This window comes from Episyrphus balteatus, chromosome 1 (genome assembly GCF_945859705.1).
Source record: "Episyrphus balteatus chromosome 1, idEpiBalt1.1, whole genome shotgun sequence".
NCBI classification, from domain to species: domain Eukaryota; kingdom Metazoa; phylum Arthropoda; class Insecta; order Diptera; family Syrphidae; genus Episyrphus; species Episyrphus balteatus.
In genome coordinates this window covers 27,818,778-27,840,450 of record NC_079134.1, presented here as the reverse complement: position 1 = coordinate 27,840,450, position 21,673 = coordinate 27,818,778, and the positions used below count along the sequence as shown (strand labels likewise).

The window sequence follows — 21,673 nt, the reverse complement described above, 5'->3', positions numbered from 1 at the left end:
TTCCTGCCCACCGTGTGTACATTATTTTTTGCAACTGAAAAAAATTTTTCTATTGCAACTGACATAATATTTGCATTAAAAAAATATTTTGCATTCCAAAAAAAACGTTGTTGCAACTGAATAAATTTTGCATTGCCAAAAAAAAAAATTATTTATTATTATTAATTTTCGCAAACAAAAAATGTTCTGCATTGAAAAAATTAATTCAATGCATAATGTATGCATTAAATATTTTTTTTTTAATATTCCTCAAATTTCTTACAATTTTAACTATTTGGCCTTCCATTAGGTTATTATTTAATGCACACATTTTGCATTGTTTTTTTTTTTCAATGCAGAAATTCTCAATAAAGTCAAAAAAGTGTACCTCCCATACAAATTTTTCAAATTTAACCAAATAACTCGAAAATGACTCTTACGATTTCAATTAAACTTTACAAACGTAATATTCAAAGCAATTGCAATAAAACTGCATTTTTATTTTTTTCAAAAAAAGTCAAATAAAAAAACCTTTTTTTTTTATTTAACAAAATTTTGCCCTAATTGTCGGCTCTTCCCCAACATCAACAAAATTTCTTTAATTTTATATAGAGGCAGCTCTTTAAATCTACAAGTAAACTAACATAAAAGTGTTTTAAACTGCAAGAGCAAGTACGTGCATTTTATTTTTAATGGAAATATTTTCCATATCCAGTTGCAATAAAAAAATGTTTGCAATAAGTAGGTACCTATTTTTTTTTTTTGTATTTTTTTTTGCTTAGCTCCAATAAATATTTTTTTTTAATTTTAAATGCATTTTTTCAATTGATAATTTTAAAACTCTGTGTTGAACATAAATTCATTAAATTTATATTTTATTTCTTATTTCAATTTTTTTAATAAAAAACAACATTTCAATCTTTTCAGATCAAGTTCCCTATATCAATGTTCCATTACATACACTTCTGGTCGTGCGCACAAATGGTTTTAACTTTGAAGTCGAAGAGATTCCTCTTCATGTCGAATGTGTTGACACATATCGTGTTAAACCTAAGGTAAGTCAACAATTATATATAATTTAAACAAAAATAATAATAAAAAAAAATTAAAAAAAAAACACTACATAAAACACAAAACATTAAAAAAAAAAAACAAAAAATACAAATAATATTGTACATTTTCTTTTAGAACTGCAATATAGAACGTACAAGTTCAGATGCCCTTGGTACAGTGCCCGCTCACTTTGATGCACCTCTGCCAAAAGTTACTCAGGGTCTTACAAGTCGTTAAGGAAAAATTATAAAAAAAAAAAAACAACAAGTAGCAAAACAGCACAACAATCATCCATCATCATCATGCAACAAATTAAATACGGAATACAACAATAACAACAACAAATATTAATACTAAAATATATCTTTTAGAAAAAAAACTACAATATTGGTCTCAAACGAAAATCATTTAAATATTTAGTTTTTTTCGGTAATTCATCTCTGTTCACATTTTAAACTTTTTTTTTATTTATTCAAAAACAAAAGATGTTATGATAATTTTTTTTACAAACAAAAACATATTTTATAAGTTTTAAACCTAAACACAGTAGACACTAGAAATTGCATGAACATTTTAGAGAAAACCTTAAATTTAAAAAAAAAAACTTTTAAAAAAACCTTATGCAAAAAGCATATTATTTAAAAACACAAAATAATAAAAAAAAAACTAAAAAATTTTAATCCCTCGAAAATCACCTGAAACGGTACGAAATAAAATTAATACATATACATTTATGTATGTGTATCATGACAAATAATTTTTTAAATGTTCATTAATTCAAGAGTCTACTGTATCTTATAAGCAATTTTATTATCTATTGCAAAACAATACAAAAAAAAAAACAAAAAATAGTAAAATCTATGAGTAAAAAAAGATGTCAATTTGTATACAAAAAAAAGATACATTATTAAAAAAAAGAAAACAAAAGAAGAAAACAAAAAACTCAAGACAACATAATGCATTTTTATTATTTAGAGTTAATATTACGCGTACTATATATTAAGCTTAAAGGAATTTTGATTGATAGAATTGAAGATGAAAAAAAATTAATAGTTTTACTAAAACAAAAAAAAAAAAACAACAAAAACAAATATTAATTATTATATTAAATTAGTTATCCAGGTGAAAAATGTTAAGTATTGTATTTCTCGTGCATTAAAAATAAGAAACGAAACAAAAAAAAACAAATAAAAAAATTATATTATAAAGAAAAAAATTATACCCGCGTTTGATAAAATATATATTTAGAAAAAATTTACACAATGAAAATTATTTTCTAAATTGTTTAATTAATTAATTATTATGTAGAATTGAATATAAACAATGAAATAGTTTTGGCAGGAATGACAATTGAACATAAAAATGTCAATATATTTTAAATTTATATATACAATGAGAAAATTTAATTTTGTTTTAGAAAAAAATATAGATTGGTAATTATTTTAATTTTAATTATATATGTAATGTCAACAAATAAAAATATGTATAAGCAAATGACAGATGTTTTCTAGAGTAAAAAATAAACATATATTTTAGTAAAAAAAAAACGTCTTTGTTCTTTTTATATTTTTTTTTCTTTAATTGGTTACTATTTTAAATAGTACGGGATAACGAGGCTTTTGAACTCTTCCATGCAGTCAGAGTGTGCTACCATTACCATTATCTAGTATTTAAACAGTTTCTGTTTCCTTTCTCAATTAGTGTTAGGTAGTATTTTAGTATAAAGTTGCCTAGCTAAAAGTTGGCCTGTCCAAGGTTGCTTGATTTTAAGAAACCTGGCTAGGGTCAACATTTAGCTTGGTAACCCTTTGATGTTAGACATTGATTGGTACCTATACTCTTTCATTTAAAAAAAAACGATAAAATAACAGATGTGGATAAATTTTCTCTACACACCCGCCAGGATGAAAGTAAGCAATCTATGTTTTTGGTCATTCAAAATATCACATTTCCCAGGGTTTCTCTTTCTATTACGTAATACGAAACGAGCGGCAAGTAAACGATAGTCACGACAAAGAGCGATTATGTAAAATGAGAAAGGCGTTTGGCCAAACTAAACCTAAAAAAATATTTTTTTGACGCTCACATACATTCTAACGGATAGGCAAATAGCAGTCGTAAAGATTAACGAGTATCGTTGAAATAAAACTATTATCGTAATACGTAATCGCGTTTGAACGATAACGAAGTAGTTTCAACGATTATCGCTTTACAAAATAGGGCCCCAGAAAATGCTCGATGAAGACCAAAATGACTCGAAAATTTTGAACTTTCTTACATACTGTACAAATTTTTTAACCCAAAAACAAATCCATGGAGTTAATTCTTTCAAATATGTAGGTACGTTAAATATCTTTTGGATTTAAAAAAGTCTTCCCTGAACAAAATAAAAAGCACGACTGGGTCGCACGAAATTGCTTTCCTGGAAAAAGTTACTCAGAGTGTAAATGCTTTTTATGTAAACATAAGAATCATTTATATTAGTTTAATTTTGTTATTAATTTTATAAGAAATTAAAAAAAAAAATGTAAACAAATTTTTAAAATTGAAAAAAAGTCCTTTTAAATCGTTTGATCTTCAAAAGAAGTATGCTATTTCATTTCTTTTATAAAGAATTTTAATTTTTGGAAGCGTTTTAAAAATTTAGGTAACAATATTTTGTATATTAAATTTTGTTTCCCAAAAAATTTTGTTGAAATCAATAAAATCGTTTACGAGAAAATCAGAAGAAAACAGTTCTATGGAAGGTACCGCTCATTTTTTTTTTTTATTTTATAAGTTGAACCTTAATTTCGGCAATACTTGATATTTTATTGATTGTCTATTAAGTCGGTTTATGATCTAAGACAACACTTTTATGCTCTCCTAAAAATTGTTTATTATGGAGATACACACTTGTTATGTTTTACCGACGAAAATTTATTCTTGTGTGGCATAGCAAGGTCAATCACCAACCAAATTTTTTAATGTCAGTGTCAATTTTATTGATTTATTGATCCCCGTCAAATGACACTCCTCGAGTTCATAAAAGCAAAACTGAAAAAAAAAAACTGATAATATTGCCTAAATTAGGAGCAAATTCTGACTACATTACATATTAATCTAATCATAGCCGTAGCTAGGATTTCATTTCGGGGGGGGGTTAGCTCAGACCAAACAAACTTTTTTTTTAGAAATCACAATACTTTGTATCAACTATATGTAACTGCGGTCGATTCTAAATCCCGCTAAATCAAATAGTCATTTGAACTGTGTAGAAGCGAAAAATTTGCCAATATCCTTTTTAAGTATTTTTTAGGAGAGGAATTCGTAGTTAAAAGTTTAAAAAAGCCCTGCTTACGGTAAACGAATTTAAAAATGGCCGAATATTCAGCGGCATCTCTAGTTTTGTAGGTACAAAGAATGATAAGTTGGTTGATATAAATTGCGAGCGTTAGCGAGCTAGAAAATTTTTTTTAAGAAACAAATTTTAAACATTCTAAGGCTTTATAAAAAAAATTATTTCGTACAATTTAATATATAAAACATTGAAAAATGGACTTTTTCTTGCACTGAAATTTTGTAGCAGAAAATTGACAGGTACATTCTGTCTATTGAGTTCTAAATGAAATTAGCAATACTTAAAAACCAAAATTTTAAATAATCCAAATTGTTTGACATGAGCTAATTACACTGGTCAACAAGGTTTTTGTTACAGAAACCAGGGTATACTTTTCTATAGGCTGAGCTCGAATCCGAAGTCAGAAAAATTCTATCACATCACGTTTTGGAGATATTCCCGTTAGAAAATCAAAAATGCCGATTTTTACCAGTTTTCAAAGTTATTTTTTAGCGTTTACTTATTTTTTTTTAAATTAAATTTGTAACAGTTTCTAAAAGAATTGTGTAAAAATTTGAAAGCGATTGGTACAGAACTTTCCGATATTTGCTATTGAAAGCAAATAAATATGAGATGCCCCAAACACTTTGATTTCAAGTTATGATGTTTCGAGGAAGAAAATAGATATTTAAAAGATTTAAACGGATTTAGAGAGACAAAACTTAATTCTTTTAGAAACTGTTACAAATTCAATTTAAAAAAAAATGAGTAAACGCTAAAAAATAACCCTAAAAACTGGTAAAAAGCGGCATTTTCGATTTTCTAACGGGAAAATCTCAAAAACGTGATGTGATCGAATTTTTCTGACTTTTCTGGTTTCGAGCTCAGCACACAAAAAAAAAAAAACCTATGTATACCCTGGTTTCTGTAACAAAAAAGAAGTTTAATTTTGTTGACCAGTGTTATAGGTACTTCACTTTGAAATTTAATAATAAACTGAAATTGTTTAATTTTATAATTTGAAACAAAAGAATAACGAAATGTTGTAAATACAGTGCTTTGCAAAAGTATAATCGCACCATATAAAAATGCTATTTATGTATATAAAACCGAGTATTGCAGCGACATCCTACTATTTTTTTTATTAAAGGGGATCAAAAAACAAGAATATTGAGAAGAACTACAGTCTCTGAATAAATCGATACATTTATTTTCGCTTACATACTGGATTTAAGGTTAACATAGAACAAAAGTGGGTAATAAGCAACTGAAGATATCTCGGACAGTAGAAAAGATGTCTGAAAGATTTAAATAGATTTAAGCTTCTGCAACGATGCAAAATTGGTAGTGATTTTAAAGGAGATTTTTATATAGGTAATCAAATCACTAAAATACAAAAACAAATCATTAAGTGCTGCACATATTAGACTTGTATATGTTTATAATATAGGTATCTTCTGATTTTCTGAAAAAAAATTTCGGGGGGGGTTAAACACCCAAACCCCCCCCCCCCCCCCTCCCTAAATACGGCTATGAATCTAATCCGAAGATAAATCTACGGACTAGACACACTACAGCTTCGGAAACTTTTCGAGTTATGACGGTTTTTATGATTTTTACTTTCCATTCCCTTAAATGGCTTTTATCTTTGCCAAAATACGTCTGTTTTGAAAGATTTTTTTTTACAACCAATCAAGAATTTGTTACAGTTTAAGTTTATACCAACCGTTTCTCCGCAATTTAGCAACAAATTTTCTTCATTTTCTTCGTTTTTAAATTTGTTTTTTTTTTTCACTTTCATATCATTTTATTTAAAAAAAAAAACACGTAAATGAGTATTAATTTTGTTTACTTATTGTTATTACTAAAGCCCAGTTTATTTCCTTAAAAAAAAAAACTTTTTTTGTCATAAAAAAGACTACTGAAAGTAATTAAAAAAAATAAACAAACTGAGTGAATTAAAAAAAAAAAATATTTTTTTAATACAAAATTAACTTAAATGAGTTAAACACTTTTTCTGAGCTATTGCGGTTAAGAAAAGAACAAATAGGTAAGGCTCAGAAAAAGTTTTAATTCATTTAAGTTAATTTTGTATTAAAAAATTATTTGTTTTTAATTCACTCAGTTTGTTTATTTTTTTTAATTGCTTTGAGTATTCTTTTTTATGAAAAAAAAAGTTATATTTTTTAAGGAAATAAACTGGGCTTTAGTAATAAGTGAACAAAATTAATACTCATACTAAACTAAACTGTAACAAATTCTTGATTGGTTGTAAAAAAAATCTTTCAAAACAGACGTATTTTGGCAAAGATAAAGCCATTTAAGGGAATGGAAAGCAAAAATCATAAAAACCGTCATAACTCGAAAACGGGACGAAAACGAGAAAATTACCTCTTAAGTTTTTCGACTTAAAATTTCCTCAGGAATCCAGGGTTTTCGTTTGGGGCGGTGACTGTGGGACACCCTGTATATAACACATAACTACGTGGCACAGAGGGGGGGAGACATCGTTGTGAATTGTCTCATGTTATCACAAAGGTGGCTTTAGTTAAGCTGGCGATTTAGAAAAAACTTCTGAGTCGACCGTTGGGTTCGAACCCACGATGTCTGGCTCTAAGCCATGGCCACCTGCGAAAAATTCTGACTAATTTAGTACTCGTTCTATGAAACAAAGACTAATCGAGTTCCAAAAAATCAGATAAATTCTCTAACAGACAGGACTTGGCTAAATAAATGGAAGTTATATTTTGCAGTAGGTACTGCTGCAGGACTAATTTCATAATATCCACTCCTATATTTAACTTTGGGGTTTATTATATAAAAAAAACTTAAGAATTAAGATTCTCATTCATTCATCATTTTTGTTTGTATTTGGACTCCAATAAACATAGTATATTTAATAGTAACCCAATATTATGTTAAATAAAGTAATTTCTCAACCAAAATGCAAAAATTAATCAATCAGTCAGCGAAAGAATTGTTGTTCCATTTCCTAAGCTCAAAGCGGTCACTGGAGCGTATGTGTAACATTTTTTTGATGTATTTTTGTTGTTTAAGTTCGACCTTCAGTGTTCCTCATTTTACTCTTAAAAGATTAGGTTCTTTAAAAAAATGGATTGAAGTCTTAAATTGTAGGTTACAAATTATAAGTATGTAGTTATCCGGCATCGGGAGCTAAGTTACCTGCCTATTAAAAAAAAAAAAAAAACTACTAAAAAACACCTATGTAGGTACTTTCCTAACAAAAAAATTAAAGTGCACATTTTCAAGCAAAATAAATATATTTAGCTGACCGATGCCAACATGTGAATGCATCTCTGAACGCTGCATTTCTGTTGCACATAGCATTTGTTAAAAAAAAAAAACAAACTGCGTCCCGTTCAAAAAAGATACATCGTCAATTCGTCTTACTTATAAAGTCGTGTGACGTCATTTCCAATTAGATACAAAGTGAAAGTGAACAAAACGGAAAGGTGATACCGACAAGAAATACTTTTCATTTGTCATGAAATATATTTGACCTTGTCGATGTCCTCTGATTAAACAGTCCGTTGTTTTTCATCAAGTTGAGAACCTCTTTCATGTGAAGCTGATAATGCTCCACAATCACCCGCAACCCCCTATTCAAACGTTGTTTTGGAAATTTATGTGCGTTCTTTGGTATTGGTTTGGAATGGAACTATTGAAAATAAAAATCTGTATAGGTATAGCTGTCTCACTTCTGTTTTATTTTCAAAGTCAACGAAGGAAAATCTAGATAATCTTATCTAAAAGCTTTGTTTTTTGCTTTCATGTCGAAATATTGCTATTTCAAGAGCAGAAAATTCGCATTTTGAGTGTTGTCTCTTTAAAAAAAGTATTCTTCAGAATTCAGCTAAGGAAAGAAATGTACATTTCAAACTAAGAAAAGAAAATGTGCTTTTAAACTCTTGACCATTTTTGAAGTGAACACTTCTTTAGTATCGTAGTGATTTGAAACAAGATGAAACGAAAACGCGACACGACTTCCACTTGTTATAACTTTTTTGTTTTGATAGATATATGAATGAAATTTGTACTGTAGATAGGTAATTAAATAAACTATAATTGTACAAAATTTCAATTAATTTCATATTCAAAATTCGGAGATAACGGTAAAAAGATGTTCTTTTCCAACACACGTTATATCTTTTGATCTAGTGCACATACAAATTTGATTTAACTTTAATACGCATGCTGATAACATAACCTTTTATTTGATATATCACACATAACGTTACGTGCTCTACAAGTTACACAATCTTGAATTGAAAAGAATTTAAAAATACCTCAAAACACCTGTGAAGATCTGTTGGCGATGACCTACCAGTGTAGGAAGTACCTACCGTAATCTCAGTCTGGAAATTCGACATGGTTGACTTTAAAAAATTCTAACTTCTCTTGTAGACATCTTTGAAATAAGATTTATACATCATTATGCAAGGTGGAACAATAAGCTTTCACATGGTATAAAATTTTGTAGAGGTTGTCAAACAAAAAAAAGGTTGTTAGGTAAAAAATGCATTTAATAGCGTGAGAAGATAAAAATACGTGTTTTTTCGCTTTTTTTTATGGAAATTGATCGAGTTCAAAAAATTTTAGCTCTTTTTGTAGATGTCTCATAGACCTGATTGATATATATATTTTGAGCTAAGACAACAAGCTTTCAGATGATATAAAATTCTATAGGTTGTCATATAAAAAACATGGATTTGAAGGTGATAGAATAAAAATAGGTAGATTTTTTCTATTTTATTTTTTTTTTTTGCAAGAAAAATGATTTTTTAAGGTTTCACTTTTACCACGTGTTAATTGCACACATGATTTTTTTTTTAATGATTACACTGGTCAACAAAATTAACTTTTTTTTTCTTACAGAAATCAAGGTATACTTTTCTATAGGTTTTTGGTGTGCTGAGCTCGAATCCGAAGTCAAAAAAATTCTATCACATCACGTTTTTGAGATAATCCCGTTAAAAAATCGAAAATGCCGATTTTCACCAGTTTTCGAGATTATTTCTTAGCGTGTGGTTATTTGTAATGAATAAATTTGTATCTAAAAGAACTAAATTTTTTTCTTTCTAAATCCGTTTAAAAAATATTTAAATATCTATTTTCTTCTTTGGTAAATCTTAAGTTGAAATCAACGTGTTTGGTATATCTCATGTTTATTTTGCCTTTAATAGCAAATCTCGAAAAGTTCTTTGCCAATCAATTTCAAATTTTGACACAACGTTCCATTTACAATCTTTTTATATTGGCAAAGGTGGTGAATCGCGGTGAGATACATCAAAGCGTGAGCGTGTCAGATAGTTATACTAAATAATTACTAGTGAGAAAAATATAACTTTTTCTTGTAAAAAACAATATAATCTATTTTATCTCATCAAAGTTTGAAGCAGCAGGAGCATGGTTTGCCAGAACAGTTGTTTTAAACAGCAGTAACATTTTTAAATCGTATCCATGGCAATAAAGTAAGGCATGGACATAATATTGTTTTACGACTCAATGCGTTTTGTTTTTTTTTGATATTTGGCACGCATTTGATGTTACTAGTGCAGAATAATGATTAAAGGATTTGTCAGGTGGAAATATTCAAACGTATAAAATTTTGTTCCAAATACACTGCCGCTCATCTGAATAGGTTCACATTTTAGTTCATTTTACATTTGGTCTGTCTTGGTATTTAATGCAATGGCACATCTTTTTTATGTATGTAACGAGAGAACATCTTTATGCGCTTAGTTTAGGAGAAAAAAAATTGTCTTGGGGCCTACCGTTCTTCTCACACGGTAGTTAGACCAAATCTAGTCATAAAATTAAGCATATTTTTTGGCTCATCTGAATAGGTTCAAAAGCAAAAATGTTAATAAATGATGAGTTGCATGGATCTGTTGGACCCAAAATTGTGTCTGTCAATAAATCTGATTGTGTATAACCTGTAAGGATGAAAACGGGTCATGAAAAATCTTTAGGCGCGGAAAAAATGTGGAAAATAAAAGAAGCCTTTGAATTAGACCGAAACCAACGATGCATTGGGACAAAAACAAACACAAGTTAAAATTTAGTAAGCAGTTATTTGCGCAATATCCAAGGGTATAGAAACAACATTAAAAGTCGATGTAACTCAGTCACAACATGGGCCGATAGATGTGCAATGATCAGAATAGCATGACTTCGAGCTAAAAATTAAGCTGAAAAGGGGTATAAAATGCAGTTTAACGACGGCAAAACGGGTTGTCAGAAGTGGTAAACATTTGAGGAGAACAAAACTTAGCAAAAATTATCACTTTACAAACCACGAACAGAAACTCACCTCCTAGTAACTAGGATAACCTTTTTATTCGCAGAGATATAAATACTCGCGTGACAAAATAAAAAAAAAAATGAAATTAAGGGGATTGTTTTTACAGGACTTGTACAAAAAAAGTTAGTTGACTTATTTCACTGAGATGAAATTATAAAAATAGATGATTTTTACGCATTTGCTTTAAGTTATTCTTCTTTTAGAGTTAACTAAAAATGACTTATGGAAACTGAGCGTTTTCGGATTTGAATAAAAATATAAACCTTCTTCAAGGTTTTTATAAGCAGGCCTAGTACAAACTCTTTGGTAGAGCCTGCTATTAAAAGTTATTTCTTGTCTTTTATTTCTCGTGATTTTATAATTTCACATGGTCTTATTGAAATTTTAACGAAAGTTTAACATTTATGCTTTTATAGAACATTTAATTCAACTTCGAATGGTTTTTAAAGAAGCCGTTTAAGAAATTATTGCTTCGAAAATTTGAATATTCGATGCACAAACTCAATACAAGTCCTATAGAAATAATAACTCCAAGAAAAACGAAAACTTTTACCTTACGGAAGAAAAAATGTTAGTTGGGTAGCTTAGTGGTAAACAATTTTATTTGAGGAAATAACATTTTAAAGAGTTTGTTTATATTAGCCTTGTGTATGAGCTCTTTGAACCCCAAATATTGAATTTGCTCATAACTTGACAGCAGCGCCACGCACCAGGTCCAACTATAAAACAAAACCTGTCTCTAATGAACCTTATCAAACGCAAAAAAATTCATAAAAGTCTATACAGCCGTTCGGACTCCAAATATGGAATTTAACTATAACTTGACAACAGCGCCACCTACCGCATACAATTATAATTTACATAACATGGATGGACCTTATCATACAAACGAACTTTCACAAAAATCTGTCAAGTCCTTCGGACTCCAAATATGAAATTTTTCTATACATAATTCGGCAACAGCGCCACCTACCGGGTCCAATTTATGAAACAAAACATGGTTCGAATGAATTCCGACACAAAGCATTTCACAAAAATTTGTGTAGTCGTTCTTTCAAAATATGCAATTTTCCTAGAACTTGACAACAGTGCCAACTACTGGGTCCAATCATGAAACAAAATTTGTCTCGAATGAACCTTGTCTTAACACAAAATTTCACAATTCATTCGACCCCACCCATGGAATTTGCCTATAACTTGAAAACAGCGCCATATACCGGATCAAATTATAAAACAAAACTTGTAAAGGATAGACCTTATCACATACACAAAATTTCACAAAAATTTGTCCATTTATTCGACCCCAAATATGGAATTTGTCTATAACTTGACAGCAACGCCACCTACCGGGTCCAATTATAAAACAAAACCTGTCTCGGATGGACCTTTTCAATATCGTCGGTGAAACCAGAAAAATGTGTAACTCCATTTTAGCAAATTTTATAGGAGAGCAAAAAAACAAAATCGTTTTGAAGGCATTTGTATGAGTTTTCATGTTCTAATTTGCTAATAAAATAAAAACAATGAACATTAAGAGGATTCTGAGTTTAAGGAACGGTAGATATTCGGTTGGTCTAACAGATGGCATTACAAACCATTATTTTTGCAGTCCAAATGTAGATTTAATGTCACAAGACGAATAATTATTTGTTTCACTCAAAATCAGGACTATTTAATTATTTTGAAAGCTTTACAAATTAAGCTTAGTTAAAATTTTTAAAAAGCGAGAGTGTTTTTTTACTCGTAGAAATTGACACTATGTAAAGATGCGAGAAAAGGTATTATTTTTTTTTTTTGATACAAACCATCTACATATTAATACCTTTCAAACAAAAAAAAATTACCAAAATCGGACCAGTCAAACGCAAGTTTATCGGCCACACACACTAAACGAACTCTATTTTATATATAAGCTGCGTTCCTTTGGAAATATTTATCTACTTTTTAGTACTTAAAGCTGCTTTGAACTACTTTTTCAGTATAGCAAAAGCAGTTCAAAGTAGTTTTAAGTACTAAAAAGTAGATAAATATTTCCAAAGGAACGCAGCTATAAGATAAAATTAAGTTTGAAAATAAGTTTGTGAACTCAAAAAGAATTGTTCTTTTTTGTTTCAATTGAGTTCTCTGTTCTGGTTGATTTAATTTAATTTTATTGTTGGATTTTCATTTTCGTGCTGAGAGCAACAATTTGTAAACCAAAAATTAAGAACTTCGTCTTTTAAAAGTAAAATGAGGAACACTGGAGGAGTTTAATAATTTTTTTTCTTGTACATAGAAAAAAATGTTCCACATACGCCCCAGTGACCGTCTTGAACTTTAAAAATGAAAAAACAGTTCTTTGACTGAATGATTAATTTTGACATTTTGGTTGAGCACTTACTCAATTTTAGATAATAATTCTATTCTGAGAAGCATTCTGCCTATCATATTCGTGGGAATAAAACACTTTCAGAAGGCTTCTGAATGATTCCGGACGCTTCCGGAGAGCCAATCGAAAACGACATAAGTCTCTGTTATTTTGACAAAATATGGACCAGTAGTATGAAATCTAGTATATATATATTTTTTTCATACGAACATTTAAAATTGAAATGGTAACGGAGTTACGAATAACAGAGTTACGCGCGACAGAGTTACGGCCGTCAAAGTTACGCGAAACCGAAGTTACGAAAAACTAGAGTAACGAATTCTAAAGTTATGTTAAGCTATGACATGTGATTTTTGGGTTGGCAACAATTGCGAGGAACGATATGGAATTATGGAAACATAAATAAGAGAATATTGATACGTAGGTGCAATATTAGTTGGACAAATAAGAAGTTAATTTCAATTATGTCCCAAAAACTTACATAAGTATACTTGTGTTTTTTTTTTTTTTCTATTTCAACGTTTTTGCGATCTTCTCTATACCTATCCAATCAAAATTTTACAAGATTAAATAACACCCATTTTCGCTTTACTCATTTAGTTCTGACCAATGAGAAAAATGTTAATCTCTTGTTTGTATTTCCATAATTCCATATCGTTCCTCGCAATTGTTGCCAACCCAAAAATCACATGTCATAGCTTAACATAACTTTAGAATTCGTAACTCTAGTTTTTCGTAACTTCGGTTTCGCGTAACTTTGACGCTCGTAACTCTGTCGCCCGTAACTCTGGTATTCGTAACTTCGTCAGTTTCCATTTAAAATTTTGTTCCAAATAACTGTTATTTGAAGAAATATGAGACTTAGACTTATCTGCTTCGGAATTTGAGAAAAAAATGTTTGGATGCAAATAAATCAACAACCAAACTTCAAAGATATGTCAAATCTCATACAAATTTTAAAATTTTCTCTTTTGAATGGAGTTGAATAAATTAGGGCTATTCATATCAATGGGCAGGTTCAGAAACGTTAGGCACTAAATATTTAGGTAATTTCTCGGTCTCTGATTGGTCAGCTGTCAAAAAAAATCTTTCCAATTTAGGTAATTTTATTGGAAAGCTAACTGGAAAGTTAGGCAAGAAAATTTTCCCTAAAAATTTAGGAAAGTTTTTCTTGTCAACATGACAGCAGATTGTTTTTAATTAAAGAATTAATTTAGCAAAATTGAATTTATTTGCGTGAAAAACGAGTAAAAAGTGCATTATCGGTTATAATTAATATTATTTATTCATTAAATTTAACTTAAATTTGGTGTCTTCCCCATGCGATCAGTAAAATACTTAAGTAAATTTCGAAATTTGACAAAAGCATCATATCCAAACTAATTTAGGCAATTTACTCAAATTTCCGTTGCCTATATATCTAGCCCCTAATATTTCCTCAACGTGCCCAATAAATTCAAATTGAAATGTGCTTTAATATTTTAACCTACTGCAAACTTAAGCCTGGTACGCTGCTCGCGCTAAATTTTAGCTGAGATAAAATTCCCATACAAGTTATCGATAACTTGTATGGGATCCATTTTATCTCGGCTAAAAATTTTCGATAATTTGTATGGGAGCTAAAATTTAGCGCGAGCAGCGTACCAGGCTTTAACAAATAAAATTTGTTCAGTGTTCACTGTTCACTTCGCACTTTAATATTTTTTTTTTTTTTTCGTTTAAAAAAACGGGACAAACAAAATCTTTATATAAACGAGACAAACACATTTGTTAGAAGAGCAAAAACATAAAAAAAAGCTTTTAACTCAACACACCGGTAAATTTCGTTAAAAGCTCTATCCAAGAAAAAATAAGATGAAAAATTTGCCCTTGATTTGACACTCGTCGTCTTTCAGTCGTGGAGTGAAGTTGTGCATTTTGTCGGTTCTATATTTTAGTGAATTTGGTAAGTACTTTTATTTGATAAAAAAAAAGTGCTAGAAAAAAATTAATAAATCTAATTAAATTTATTCATGGCTTTTATTATTTTTATTGTTTTTATTTCATTATCAAAGTTTGAGTTCAATTAAACCAAAATGATTGTTACAACAACAAAACTTATGCAATTGGTTCTTCAGATATTTTTTCTATGCTCATTACTGCATAGCTTTTTAATTTCTTAATTTGTTCAACAAAAGTCGTTTTTGCTTATTATATTTGTGCAAATATATTACATTGTTAAATTGCGCTAAAAATTGTACCCAAATTATGATTTATAAGTATTTTTTTGATATGACCTTTAATGACCTTCCTGGTAGGGCAAAAAAATGTGTTTCATATGTTCTCTCTTAGCGGGGTGTGTTACACGTACATATACTTATTCGTATACATACATACTTTATAAAAATGACGTTTTTTCAATAGGTTACTTCATTATTTGAATTATATTTAATTTCCCATTCAATTTTGCAAAATATACCAACTTTGCCGGTGATTTTTGCAATCACGTAGAACAAGTTTCGTTTTATCTCAAATTATTCCATTTTTCTGTAGTCGTCGTTGAAATTGAAAGAAGAGGAGTGGAGATATTTTTTTTTTTTTGTTTTTGGAAAGAAAAACTTTCCACTCTTCAATTTCATTTCTCATTTAATTCCTCCTGATTAGAAATGGACAAACTCTACAAATAGATGTTTACAGGGTGACATCAAAGCAATTTGTTTCTAAATTGGTTAAAAGCTTTATTTTTCTTTGTTTTTGTGCGCTGTAATATTTCTAAATAGATAGCTATTAACTAGCGGAATCAATTAAGAGAATAGGTATTAAAGAAACTGTTTCTGTTTCGGAATTGTCCAGTTAGATCTAATACATTTTGCTGTAAAAGATCAAGATTTTAGCTATCATTTTATTGAGTAGCTAATAAAGTTTTTGGCAAGTGTTGAAAAAACACTAAAAAAAAAAAGAAAGGAAGTTTACTTCTCTATAATAGACTTTCATTAGGGGGTTTGGCACAGAATTTTTCTGAGTATAGACATTTTAATATCGTATTTGACCTTGCTTATATTTCAATGTTATGTATCTGAGTACATTGTACATACACACTTGATTTACCTACTTGGTCACTAGGTTAATAAACATACTTTGAGATATTGCTTTATTTAAAGAACAGAAATCGGCATGATTTTGTATTTTACATAATTTGAAATGTTTGTTTCACCTTAGTTTTAAAGTATTTATGTCTGTAATATCAAATTATGAATTTACCAAATTTTAGGTAACAGTGACTCATACTCAAGTAGAAGCATATAAATAATTTGTGTTGAAATAAAACCCAACTGTTAAAATATCGCATTTTTTACAATAAAAGATACCTATAACCCAATTAAATTTTTGAAAAAAGGACATTTTATGGTTCTAATGTGCTTATGTTCTCTGCAGATAAATTTTACATAAATAATTTCTGGGTTGAGATTCTTTACAAAAAACTAGTTTACAGCTTTCCACAAAAAATCTAATGGTTCCAATCTTTCCCTTCTTTTTTTTTTGATGATTTTGGAATTGCTTAACATTTTTTTAACAATTATTTGGGATTTAAGTCGTTCCCAGCTTTAGGTATATTATAATCACCAGTATTCTGCTATTCGATTCACGTGAATCGAAAGATTTCCTTCCTTTACCACGTCAACATGTCTTTGAAAAAACGCTGAATTTCGAAAGCAAAACGTTGTTTGTTTTAGAAATTTTAAAGAAAAAAAAATTGTTTAAGTTTAATTTTAACCCCCATTTAAACGCTTCTTATTTAAGACTTTCACGTGAATCGAATAGCAGAATACGGCTGAATAATAAATTTAATCAAGTATATTTTTCTTTAATTTAAATTCATTTTTATGTTTATCTTAGCTGCGTTCCTTTGGGAACATTTATCTACTGCTTAGTACTTAAAACTACTTTGAACTACTTTTGCTAGCTGCGTTCCTTTGGAAATATTTATCTACTTTTTAGTACTTAAAGCTGCTTTGAACTACTTTTTCAGTATAGCAAAGTAGTTCAAAGTAGTTTTAAGTACTAAAAAGTAGATAAATATTTCCAAAGGAACGCAGCTGCTATTGAAAAAATAGTTCAAAGCAGCTTTAAGTACTAAGCAGATAAATATTCCCAAAGAAACGCAGCAATCTGGAAATTTTATAATAATAGAAAAAAAAAACAGTATCTGATGGTCTTTTATAGGAATCAGGGAAATTGTGTCTTTAAACAACTCACCAAATCTACCTAGTTTCTCGTGATTGAAATTCACATGAAAAGGTTTTTCGTTTGCATCAGGAAAACAAATAAATTTTTGATTCGTTTTCCTGATCGCTGTAACCGACTCCTTTTTCTCCGACGTGAATAAAGAAAAACTTATGAAATATAAAACAGCTTTTTTGATTTTCGGCCGGTTTTATATTTTTGTTTTTTTTTTTTTTATTTTGTAAAGAGCTTGCAAAAAAACTCTAATTTTTTCGATATGCGAAATTGGGCAGGTTTGGAAACGTTTGGGTCTGAAAAGTTAGTTTAGTTTCGGGTTTCTGATTTGTTTGCTGTAAATAAGAGCCATGCTTTAATGGTAACTCAGTACAGTCCTGAATTGTCCACACTTTGAGACGCTTTGAGGTAAAATTGAAACTAAACCATTTGGTTTAAAACAGTATTCAAAACAAAATTTCACTTTCTTTGGTTTTAATGACTTTTGCTCCTAAGAAAAAAATGTGTAGAGTTAATTTTTAATAGAAATGAGATGGAACTGTAACTCATAAATCACTAATACAAAAAAATACAGATAATTTGATAAAAACAACAATCTTTCTTACACGTTAAAAGCCCAAGTCGATGAACACAAATTCCATTTCGTTGTTATCATTTTTTTTTTGTTTCATTATTTTTTCTTCTTCAAAATCGCAAGTTACATGAACTTGCGACTTTGAATGTGAATTTAATCCCTCAACGGATGAACTATGATCGTTGTCTCACGGCACCTCATATCTTTCCACTCGTATTTTGACCGTTAAGGTTATCATTTTTTCTATTTATGTTTCGATTGGTTTCTTATTCTGAAATCCAATGGAATAGCTTCTATTTGCCTTTGCACCAAGAAATTTGATTTGGCGCTTCAGAACTTCCAAGCCAAAACACCATAAGGTTGTTTTTTATATATTCTCTGTTTCTATTTATGCTGGTTTGGAATTACAGAACGTGATTCGTGAACATAATACCCAAACTCTTGAAAAAACATTTTTGGCTCATTAAAAAAGAACAAACAAAAACTATTTGAAACATTCAAAACAAACAATATAGAAGATAAAGCTAAAGGAGTCAAAATCGAAAGCTTAAATTCAAAGAACTCTATTCAATGATACCAATATTTCCTTGGTATCTCATCGTTATTATACTTTCCGCTCCACCTTTAAGTCTCGAGTCAAATTGCTTTTGATACACATTTTTGAACCAATAATCGCTTGAATCGAAAGATCCGTTTCGTTTTAGATCGTTTTAAGCACAAACGGCAAAAGTTAAAAAACGACGTTTAAAAAAAAAATATTTATTTAACAAAATCACAACAAGACTACCTGTGTAAACGAGACATTCCTACTTTTCATTTTTTCGCTTTGTAAAAAAGTAAATTTTTACTAACATTCCATAATGTTTTTTATCCTACGAATTTCGTTTAACAATTTGTCTTTCTTTCTCAATTTGCAGTTTTAAAAACACCAAGTCATCATGTCGAAAATTGGTATTAACGGATTCGGACGTATTGGACGCTTGGTCCTCCGTGCCGCCATCGCCAAGGGTGCCACCGTTGTAGCTGTCAACGATCCCTTCATCGATGTCAACTACATGGTTTACTTGTTCAAATTCGATTCGACCCACGGTCGTTTCAAGGGAACCGTCGCCGCCGAAGGTGGCTGCTTGGTCGTCAACGGACAAAAAATCGTCGTCTTCAGTGAACGCGACCCCAAGGACATCAAATGGTCCAGCGCTGGCGCTGAATACATTGTCGAATCAACTGGTGTCTTCACAACTATTGAAAAGGCTTCAGTTCATTTGAACGGTGGCGCCAAGAAGGTCATCATCTCTGCCCCATCAGCCGATGCACCCATGTTCGTGTGCGGTGTCAACTTGGAAGCCTACGATCCATCAATGAAGGTTGTGTCCAACGCCAGTTGCACCACCAATTGTTTGGCTCCATTGGCCAAGGTCATCCACGACAACTTCGAAATTGTTGAAGGTCTGATGACCACCGTTCACGCAACCACCGCCACCCAAAAGACCGTCGATGGTCCATCTGGTAAATTGTGGCGTGATGGCCGTGGTGCTGCCCAGAACATCATCCCAGCTGCTACTGGTGCTGCCAAGGCTGTCGGCAAAGTCATTCCAGCCTTGAATGGCAAACTTACTGGCATGGCCTTCCGTGTCCCAACCGCCAACGTTTCCGTCGTCGATTTGACTGTCCGTTTGGCCAAACCAGCCTCATACGATGCTATTAAGCAGAAGGTCAAGGCTGCCGCCGAAGGTCCCCTCAAGGGAATCTTGGACTACACCGAAGAGGAAGTCGTCTCATCTGATTTCATCAGTGACGATCACTCATCGATCTTTGATGCCAAGGCCGGTATCTCATTGAACGACAACTTTGTCAAACTCATCTCATGGTACGACAACGAGTTTGGTTACTCCAACCGTGTCATCGATTTGATCAAGCACATGCAGAGCAAGGATTAAATATCTTGTTTTGGAGAGATAGAAACATAATCACACACAAACAAAACTCAGCATAGAACGCCTCCACTACCATATTGCGCTCTCATTTAAATTATAAAAAATAAAAAAATTCAATTTTAATACACTTAAGCATTGTTATGTTACAAAAATAAAAAAACAAAAAAATATTTTAAATATTGCATTCGTTAGAGTTGCAACGTGTTGAGTATAAAATTTTAAATTAATATTCTATTATTATAACAAAAAATTTAAAAAAAAAACTGAAAAGTTTATTGTATTGCCACCAACACACAAGAAAAAAGATTAAAAAAAGTAAACATTACTTGTAGAAGATACGTTTTAAGTTTCTGATTGGTCGGAAATAAATTATGTGTCGTAAGGTAAAATTTTTGTTTTATTTTTTAATCAATTGAATTTTGCAACCTTTTCAACTTCGTGGCGAATGAAGCAGCCAAGCCTTCAAGAGATTGCTACAAATATTGATTATTTATGTGGCTGTACAAAACAACAACGTCAAAGGTTATCAAGAGTTTCTTGCAAAGTCGTAGAAAATCGAAATTAATTTCATAACGTGGTTTTTGATCAACTCAACTCGGATGATGCTTTTGCAGACAGTCAAACAATTAAGATAACCGAAATAAGTATTACATATAAAGCTTGAGATTTTTCGCAAAAAAGCGACTATTTAAAACCCCACATTATATAGGGCCCTCCTATTATAACTCGCGAGTCGAACGGTTTGGGAAACACTCATGTCAGGGAATTCTGTTAGGAAAACTACAACGTTCATCCTGTAACGGAGTCAAAATGATGAAAATAATGTGCCATATCATTTTTAAAACGCAGAATCACTTATTTAAGGACCTTATTGCGAATAGCTAGAAAAATTTGGCGAATCTAAGTTATTGAGCCTTTAATAATCGGAATATCATGACATAATGCTTCCCAAAATGTTCGACTTCAGTTTGCAATCGGATTATGTAAAAAAATATATTTTTCTTTGTAGAAAATTAAATAATGTACAAAGTTTTTATCAAACCATTTCAATTGAATGACGGTTTTTAACGTTTGAAATTAATATGCGCAAGATCGATGTTTCTGACCTTGAAAAACTTTTGACTTTTGGGTGAATATTTCTTATAGCTAAATAATATACCTACATGACTTACCCAGGGTTATATGAGGCTATGAGAACAATAGTGTCGTAAGCCATAACATTCAGTTTTGAACTTAGAGAGATTTAAGAAACAGTGGCCAAATTATGGAACACGATGTCGATCGATTTGAGAGGCGTATTTGAAGTTTCGTATTATTGTTTTCGCTTTCGACCGTATCGTTCTATCTTCCCATAGATTTACGACACCTTTTTTCTTGGCGGATTTTTTGTTTCGACCGACGAAAGATATTTTTGCTGGTATTTTTAATAAAATACTTATTAAATACACTTTCAGTTGTTTATTTTTGTAAAAATAATATACAGTTATATTTTTTAAAAAGGCACTACATAAAAACATCTTGTTTGGTACGAGACAATTGCGTAGGTAGGAACTTCTATGGTGTTTTTTATTTCCTGCAACATATACAGTTGTGTTCAAAATAATAGTAGTGCCTGCAACTAAATAACACTTGTTATATTTACGGTGCTTCTATGGTTAAAAATTTAATTTCTTTGATGTCAAAGTTTGTAACGGTCAATTACTAATAAATGTATCGTAATTTTAAAGTGGAAAAGAAGGTGCCAAATAATTTTTCAATGATTTTTGGTTGTTCTTTCGAATTTGACCTGTTCAAAATAATAGTAGTTAAAGTTATTTTTTAAGAATTTAAAAGCGGTTTATAACTTAGAATATTTATTTTTGGTTTAAAAGTAAGTACTCATATAATTTGAATAATTTTTCAA

The 21,673-nt window shown here is 30.3% G+C and overlaps 3 protein-coding genes across 8 annotated transcripts in view; all 3 read left to right on the top strand.

Annotated features, from left to right (window-relative positions):
* The window catches only part of LOC129905103 (6-phosphofructo-2-kinase/fructose-2,6-bisphosphatase-like), a 99,642-nt gene extending 97,753 nt beyond the window's left edge, over positions 1-1,889 (top strand). For 4 of the 6 annotated variants that reach the window (XM_055980485.1, XM_055980491.1, XM_055980489.1 and 1 more), the window contains 2 exons: positions 907-1,034; positions 1,168-1,308. In XM_055980485.1, the coding sequence (XP_055836460.1) occupies positions 907-1,034; positions 1,168-1,269 (230 nt within the window). In that variant the 3' untranslated portion in view covers positions 1,270-1,308. Of the gene's footprint in view, positions 1-906; positions 1,035-1,167 lie in introns of all 6 variants that reach the window. The other 2 variants (XM_055980488.1, XM_055980487.1) reach the window with 1 other exon arrangement.
* The window catches only part of LOC129905098 (serine-rich adhesin for platelets), a 158,307-nt gene that overhangs the window by 79,352 nt on the left and 57,282 nt on the right, over positions 1-21,673 (top strand). The window lies entirely within an intron of this gene.
* Positions 14,833-20,159, top strand: LOC129905107 (glyceraldehyde-3-phosphate dehydrogenase 2). Its single transcript, XM_055980496.1, has 2 exons — positions 14,833-14,989; positions 18,754-20,159. Exon 2 carries the CDS (start codon positions 18,775-18,777, stop codon positions 19,771-19,773), a length of 999 nt encoding a protein of 332 aa, XP_055836471.1. The 5' UTR covers positions 14,833-14,989; positions 18,754-18,774; the 3' UTR covers positions 19,774-20,159.